This window comes from Nestor notabilis, unplaced genomic scaffold (genome assembly GCF_000696875.1).
Source record: "Nestor notabilis isolate BGI_N333 unplaced genomic scaffold, ASM69687v1 scaffold25337, whole genome shotgun sequence".
NCBI classification, from domain to species: Eukaryota; Metazoa; Chordata; class Aves; order Psittaciformes; family Psittacidae; genus Nestor; species Nestor notabilis.
In genome coordinates this window covers 143325-151686 of record NW_009936482.1, presented here as the reverse complement: position 1 = coordinate 151686, position 8362 = coordinate 143325, and the positions used below count along the sequence as shown (strand labels likewise).

Genomic DNA, 8362 nt, shown 5'->3' with positions numbered 1-8362 from the left:
GCACCCTCTGTTGAACCTTCAGCGTCAGGGACTCATTTCCATCCCACCTGGCCAGTCTGCTCTTCCTGTCCAGTCTCTGCCACAAGGTATTCCAGTAATATATGGTTGGACTAATTTCTATTTCGCAACTTTTTTGACCATTCTGTATGCATCTAAACTGCAGCAGCTTCCTGTTATGACACTTAAACATACTTTATTGTTAGAACTTTATTACTCATATTACCAAATTTTCTTGAGGCTGATAAATTTCACAGCATACTTTTATGTAAGAAAACAGCTTTTGAGTGTTTTTTCTTAGATGTAAGATTTATTAGCCTGATGTGCTGAAAACAATTTCTGATAGCAACACTATTCAAGCACCATTGCTTTTCTCTGAGGAATTACTGAAATATGAATTAGTGGAAACATTATCATTATATTTAATGTAAGCAAACAGGTAAAAAGTTTATCAGATAGTGATATTAAAGCCATTCCAAACCTCCTGGTTTTTTTCTTTTTTCTAAAAGAAGAAAGTGTTTGGCATTGAAAAGCACTTCGAATCTTCAATTTATGACATGTGAATTTAGGGACAAGCCTCAGGATTAATTTTATTTGCTATTCCTTTGTATTAAATACGTAAAATGTGATGAGTTTTGAAGGTGATGATTCCAATAGTACTGAATTATGACTGACAACCGTAAAGACTTAAAAAAAAAATCCCTTCGTCACAATGATCAAGATTTCTCAGTGCTGAAAATGGGCTCAAACTCTACTACTTGACACAAATACATTCCCAGTTGAAAGAAAATAGGGCATGCACTTTTGAAAAGTAAATTAACTAGGAGATAAATGCTGCTTACATTTTAAGATAAGGCCAAAGACTTCCCATTTTAAGGACTCTCTCTATAACCTGTGAGGTATGTGTTTCTGTTCGTGTTACCGTAGAGAGGTGAGCTAAATGTCTGTCATAAAAATTACACAATACTGTGATCTCTGACGTTCCAGTCCTGCGGTGAGCATTGTTTAGACTGTGTTCATGACAGGCAACATTACTCTTAATTGGTCTTTACGCATGTATCTGGTTCCTCCACCAGATAACTATTATGAAATCGAGGCTTCAGAAATCAGATGAGCAAAAGCAGAGTACACAGTATATAGACAACAGCATAGACAAAAAAAAAAAAAAAGAGGCAGAAAAAAGGCATGAGAAAGACTTACACTAAAATCCTCAGTCCCTGGAAAGGAGAGTTCCAAGGAGGTGTGTAAATTCCATACATTGTGTGGTGTGGATAAGCTGTGACACAAGCATATCTAAAGTTACAAAAATTACAACAATAAAAAAGAGTCCTAAGTAAGCTATCACAGTATTATTATTTGAGAATAGCAGTGGGGAAGTAAGCTGATGCATAAATTTCGACACATGAGACTGTTAAAAGCTGGTTTCCTTTTGTACAAAGTCACATTGGACCAGAGTGAAATAAAAGCAATTGACACATAACCTCCCTGCAAACAGCTTTACCTTCTGCAGCCTCCTCTTGTTCCATCTGTTGCAAGAGGAATTCCTCAGGTTTTCTCTCACATTAAGCAATCCCCACAGATTTCCCGTAGCAGTTCTACCCAGTTGCATTGATATTCATTAGTTGAATGCAACACTCATTCATCCACTTCTAGTAGAAAAACATAGAAAAAAACAATACCTTTTTTATTAAATTTTTAGGAGAGCTAGTAAACAGTTCTTCTTAAGAGCTTTCCTCTACTCAAAGAACTATATGTAACAGAAGTCATGACAAAAAAAGGTTGATAATAAAGAAAAAAAAACTTCAAAATTTTACAGTTAAAATACATCTGGATTGTTCTTTTAAAGGTATACTAATCTCTTGTTTGCTTCTGCCTTTATGGTTTTTTTTTAATTATATGGAATTCCAATCAAGTATTTAATTCTTCCATTTTTCTTTACTAGTTCTAGTATCTAGTGTGTATGTAGGGTTCCTTTAGATACACAAGTACATTTATGGGACCTCAATTTTTCATAGCCCCAATGTGCATGTGCAGACTTAAAAATCATAAGACAGCTTCCTGTGGAAAACCCTCTGCATCTTCAGAAAGGCCACTCACTCCATGCCAGGAGAGGTGAAGTTAGTGATGAGGGTAAGAAGGAAAGTCTTTCCATCAAGACGCTAAAACAAAAGAGAGAACTAAATCCAGAGTTGTGACTGGCTTGGAGTTCTTTCTGTGGGCTCTCTTACAGCACATTGTCTTTCATAGGAAGGCACCACAGCACTCAGTCCCGTTCATAATAACATAGTAAGATTAAGAGCTTTGGATCTGTTGAGGCTTTCTCATGTATCTTAAATTTATTTACACATCGAAATACATCCAAATATTTCCAATATTTACAAGTATTACTTGCTAGGTTTAACATAGTGTCCCTTCATTGGGGTTTGCATAAAAGAAGATCAAACTTCCTTTGTTTTTCTCATAAAATTTAGCTAATTTTATGACAGACATTTTCTGTGGCAGTATTAAATGAAACCTTCAGAATTTATTTAAGATAATATAGACTGGATGTGGTAAAAGGATGCTTTTCTCCTTCCACTGCACTGCAAGATGTATAATATCAGAAAGATTTATATATGTGTAACACATTTTCATATAAATCCATTTAGACTGCTGGGTTATGTGTATGGCTAGAATGATGGGAAGCACAGGGGTATTCATGTTTATAAGTTACTTGTCATGAAGAGTCCTCTAAGCCACAAACTGTTAGTGACAAAGAGAGCATGGGGTTGGCATTTGTTAGTATGAAGAGACGTAATTTCCAAGTACAGCTGTGAGGTTCATGTCTACAAACAGTGTTTGCTCCAAGTACTTACTGCCTTTGAAGGACAGGAATCTTTACCATGTTTTCATGATAGTCAGGTATAGCAAAACAGGTACAAAAGGTGTTTTAGCATTTGTTTTGTGACAAGATCTTCACTATGCCATATCCAAAGCCAGTGGCTTACTGTGAGTTACTTCCATGTAATGCTGCCCTGATGCTAGCTAAATGCAAAGGACTGTAAATGACAACAGAAACCAAACAAAAAAAAAATAAACAACAAAGTTTTGATCAGACCATGTAGGAAAATAAAAAACAGATGCATGGTTGGATTTTTTAAGTGGTGGTTTAATTAAGTACTTATTCAAACATAAAAATAGAGTAGATAAGTAGTGAAAAGAGTTATAAAACTAACCTCAAAATCCTGAAATTCTTGGTGTCAGTAAACTGCATAGCAAAACAGTGTACGCCCTAATTTTTATACCTCTCTGGATCCCCTTGCTGATCCTTTCTCCTTTAATTTAGTATGCAGAGGGTATTTTGTGGGTTAGCACAGCCTATGAAACTTTAAAACTTACTCTACTTTTATATCCACAGTAAAATATTTGTCAGCCATTTTACAGGTCTCTTTTAAAATGGTAGTTAGACTTTTTTAGACACAGAAACTACAAAATTGCCATAATTTACAATTAATTACAAATCTGCTTATTAACTTTATACTTTTTAAGTGCCTGCCCTTAATCCTTTTATCCTAGAAGGCAGCCTTTCAGACTGCTCTGAAGAAGTGATAAAATTAACCAGCCTGAGCCCAGACAGCTCCATGCATAGCTTCACACAGAGACAGGGGCTGCCCAGCAGACAGCTGGGCAGCTGTTACCAGCCCTCATTCCTTCACCCACTTGTGGGACGCCTCTCACTCAGCTCCCCCAGGGCCCAAAATTTGGTGATCTCCAATGAGAGTTTTCTCGCTGCAAGACACAACAATATGTTTGCCCTCTGTTTATTCAAACAGATGGGTTTAGTCTTGGCTTTTATTTCTTTTCGATATAAAATTAGTTTATTTTGTTCAACAGCAAGAGGAAGAGTCTGAAGTAAATAATGCACTGTGTGTATCATGCCACCTAAATGAATACATTACTTTTCATTTTGATTTGTGATTACGTTTGGTGGGTAACTATTATTTACCACGCTAAAATGGGTTATTTGCAGTGTTGCTGGAACATACCTCATGAACATGGCAGTAATTACTTACCTTCGTTAAACAATTACAACTAGTATAACCATCACTCCTGTTGCCTGTCTCTCTAATGCAATAAATTAGAGCCTGGCTTTTTCTCTTGTGTCCTTAAAACCTAGCTTTCTGCTGTGCAAATACAATATAAATTCAAGTTTTAAGTAAGTCTTACATTCCAACCTTTTTCTCTTTGTCATTAATTGAGTTTGCCAATGGGTGTCAGTATTTAAAGCAGTGAAGCAGGGCACAAACTAGTAGTCTAAAAATGAGGTTCTTTCATATTTTTTTAAAAAATAAATACGTTCCAAGCAGTTTCTTTCCACACTACCTCCAGAAATTGTTATTTCTATATATCATTACTAGTCTATTTTTTAATAGTGTTGTAGACTTGCGAGACTTTCTGAGACAGCTGTTAAGAAGTATTAAGGAACTTATTGTGCTTTTTCATAATTCTTTGTTGAATCTGTTTTTTAGTAGTCTGAGTTCATGTCTTCAAAGTAAAACATGATCTAACAAAGAGATTTGCCAAACAGTGAAAAACGGTCTTTACATCTTTCTAATACATCTTGTTTACCAAATAAAACTATCCTCAATGAAAATTTTTAATGAATAGATGCATTTTAATCCTTTTCTGAAGAGCAGCAAATTTAAGCTCTTTCATAAAATAAAAAGAGCAGCATTTTAATTCAGACCACATCAGCATTCTGAATGTTTTTCATTCCAGCAGATCTAGATACCGTGAGCATGTCTTACCTAATTTCACTCACTGAGACAAGATACAGAAGACAGAATTAGATTTTAAGATACCTCTGGACTAAATAATCTTAGGCCGAAAAACCTGGCCATGAAACAAGATCTTTCACAAGAAGTTCTCTGAGCTTCTCAGTCTTTGCTACATTTAATTCAGTATTCTTCCAAAGAGAGATGTCAAACTTATGAAGACTGACAGTGACAGAAAAAATATGTATTTCTGATGAACTCTACATCTTTCAAAATCTGAATTTCCTGTCCTAGCTGTGTGTTTGGTGACAAGGTAAGAGAATGCTCACAACTCTTCTCTTGCCTGTGTTTCAAGAGTCTTTAGTTCAGGCAGAAGCATATTGTAATGGAAGTTTCCATGAGTTTGTGCAATGTGCTCAACTCAAGCCAAGTAAACCTAACACATATGTATGAATACATTCTACGAGACATTGCTATTTGTGGCCTAGGATTAATCCTGGAAAGTACAAGTTTCCAGGCTACAAATGGAGTAGGGAGCAAATTTAGGCTCTATCTTGCAAGGATCTGGTGGCTAGACTCCAAAACAGTGCTGTGCATATAGCACATACTGAGGAGTTTGAGAAGCTTTTCAAATTTTGTATGGCTGCCCATCACCCCAGGAGACTGGTGAGACAGAGTCTCCTTTCTCCTAGCCAAACCCTCCACTTTGTTTCCTACAGTCGGGCTGGACAAAAAACAATCATGGAGAAATCTGATGGTCTGCACTCCGTGTAATTTCATCTGTGTGGAAAGAGTTGTAAATAGGCCAGTTTTGTTGGCTTTCTAGTTGTCTGGTGACACTGAATGGTACCAAAGAGCTTAAGCAGTCACCTCTGTCTGGCTCTGCGCTGCTGTGTGTTTGTTCTTTCAAACAGTCACTTTGATTTTGCCTCTTGAGACACATTTTAAAATGGAACAATTTTTGTAAATATTAAACAGGACTAATGAATATGTGGGTGTCATTAATTAGTCAGATGTGTTCTTCTCAAATATTAAACCTGTTAAGATCTCATTGATTTAATTGTTGTCTTCTGATTTTTCTCTCTCCAGTTTTGTTCCCCCACTCCCTGCTCTTCTTAAGTGTTTAAAGGGAATATCTGTATTTGTATCCTTAGCATAATATGTTTTTCTATTTTCCATTACATGTTTTATTAAGAGGAATTGTAACACTTGAGTTGACTGGATGCATTGAGTTACATTTCCATGTCAAGGAATTGATTAAGCAGACAACAAAAATCTTGACCAGAAGTTTTTTTAGGATTGTCGGCTTTTTTCCTTCAAGAGATAGTTGCAAGTTCTTTGTAGCTTTCAACCTTTGATCTTTGAGCAATGTTTTCAGGAGTAATAGTATTATTAAAACTGTTGATTTCTAATTGACTGTTTGTAACACAAGACAGTTAGATTACCTGGTTTCTGACAGAAGAAAAATGACTTTATGTTTTACTACATGTTGATTGTGCTGGAAAAACAGCATCAGCTTTATTGTTAGCATTAATCCATTAATAACACTGAGCTCATTATATGAAACTCTTTATTTTGTTATATTAGTGGGGCTTTCTTTCATTTTATAGCTGGCTTAAGTCCTGCTGAGATTCAGCAGTTATGGAAAGAAGTGACTGGAGTTCACAGTATGGAAGACAATGGCATTAAACATGGAGGGCTAGACCTCACTACTAACAATTCCTCCTCTACTACCTCCTCCACCACTTCCAAAGCATCACCACCAATAACTCATCATTCCATAGTGAATGGACAGTCTTCAGTTCTAAATGCAAGGCGAGACAGGTAATTCTGACAAGATTTCAATTGTGCTTATCATTTGATGTAAAGCTGTTGTTTGACATCAAAAGTCACATTATTGCCAACAAAATAACACTTGATACAGGTTACTTAAGGGATCACAGAGACATGATTTTTCAGAATTGTTTACCAATAGGGGGGCATCATTTTCAATAGTGATGTCTAATTTTGCAGGCACAATGACAATTACCTGCCTGTGTTTTTATAGCGTATGAAGTTAAGGTAGTTTTGTTAAAAATAAGAGAGCCCAGAATAGAGTGTGCTGGTTTAGAGGTGTAAGTGCAGATTTGTGGGCACTTTTGTAGGCACGTAGCTTCATTCATATTTGACTTAACACATCTGGCAGTCCGTCCCTTACTCTTGAATCACACTTCTGGTTTCGTTGAAAATGTTCATCTGTCTGAGTTGTCAGGGCTGTAATTCAGTGCAAAGATTTTATGTAAAGGGCACTTTAGAAATTAGTACGTTAAAACAGTTCTTATATTGCTTGTCTCTTCTGAAGGAAACCACTGAATTTCCTTTCTTATATGCACGACAATAACACAGTTGATGCATTTCAGACAACTTTTCAGTGGCCTTAGTGTAATACAGTGGAATTCAACCATATGGATAAAGTTAAAATAATTTTTCAGACACATTGACAGATATTCTTCACTATTCCTCATTTTCAAGTAAGGGTTTAAATACATACAAAAGTACACAGTACACAGTAGCACTTACTAGTAAATACATGAGCATAGTCAGATGTAAATGATCTCAATATAAAATGAAATTTAATTTGTATCTACATGACCTAAGTTGTAAATAACTGTATTTTAAAATAAATATTCCCTTTAATTATTTTAATATTTATAAGAAGAGACTATAATATAAGTGTCTCTGGTTCTCATGTAACTGTGAGAACGTTTTTTTATCGTTATTTTGTTTTATTTGAAAACTGATTCTTACCTGAATACTGCTATAGTAGTACTTTCAGTCACTATTAATTTTGTGGTTATATCTCAGAGAGTGATTCTTTGCTTCAGGATGTGTAGCTGACGCCCACCTCCATGGGACAATCCCCTGAATTTCTTTGGTAACTGTATGTGGATGAAACTAATGAAGTTTCAAAAAGAGACATGGAATACAGCTGGGGTTTTTTTTTATGAAGCCAAGGAGCTGTGGGAGCAACACTTGTGAATAAAAATGTTTATTAATGGAAACAACTTTATTTTTACACACGTTTAAGGAGAAAATTCAAACAATATGTAGCAACATTCCCAATATTTATAAATTCTGTCTGTCTTCAGTATTCTTATAATTGATTACTACTGAGTATATTTTTTATTTATAGGTAAATGTTACACCAAGGTCATATGGCAGAATTAGCATATGGTATTATACAGTCATCTTATTTTTTCTTCCTTTATTAACAGTCATCTTTGGCTCTATTTCTTCTCTAATTGGAACATCATCTAGCCTTGGCAGTTGAACTATTCAATAGAACGATTAAATTTTTCTGACTGCTCTGAGCTAAATTGACCTGTTTTGACCTGTTTGTCACTGATCGTAACCTGACAGGCGCTAGCAGCCTCCAACGATTATGGTTTTTGAGATGAATCTGATGCCTTATTCTTTTGCTACAGCTCGTCACATGAGGAAACTGGGGCCTCCCATACTCTCTATGGTCATGGAGTTTGCAAATGGCCTGGCTGTGAAAGTGTTTGTGAAGATTTTGGACAATTTTTAAAGTAGGTGGAATTTTATTCATTGGTACAGGATTGTTTAAGGAG

General features: G+C 35.6%; 1 protein-coding gene across 1 annotated transcript in view; it reads left to right on the top strand.

Moving 5' to 3' along the window:
• The window catches only part of LOC104408698 (forkhead box protein P2-like), a 126611-nt gene that overhangs the window by 65943 nt on the left and 52306 nt on the right, over positions 1-8362 (top strand). Inside the window, 3 exon segments of the mRNA XM_010018369.1 lie at positions 1-86; positions 6362-6575; positions 8216-8320. The exon segment at positions 1-86 is cut by the window's left edge and continues 14 nt beyond it. Coding sequence (XP_010016671.1) covers positions 1-86; positions 6362-6575; positions 8216-8320 — 405 coding nt within the window.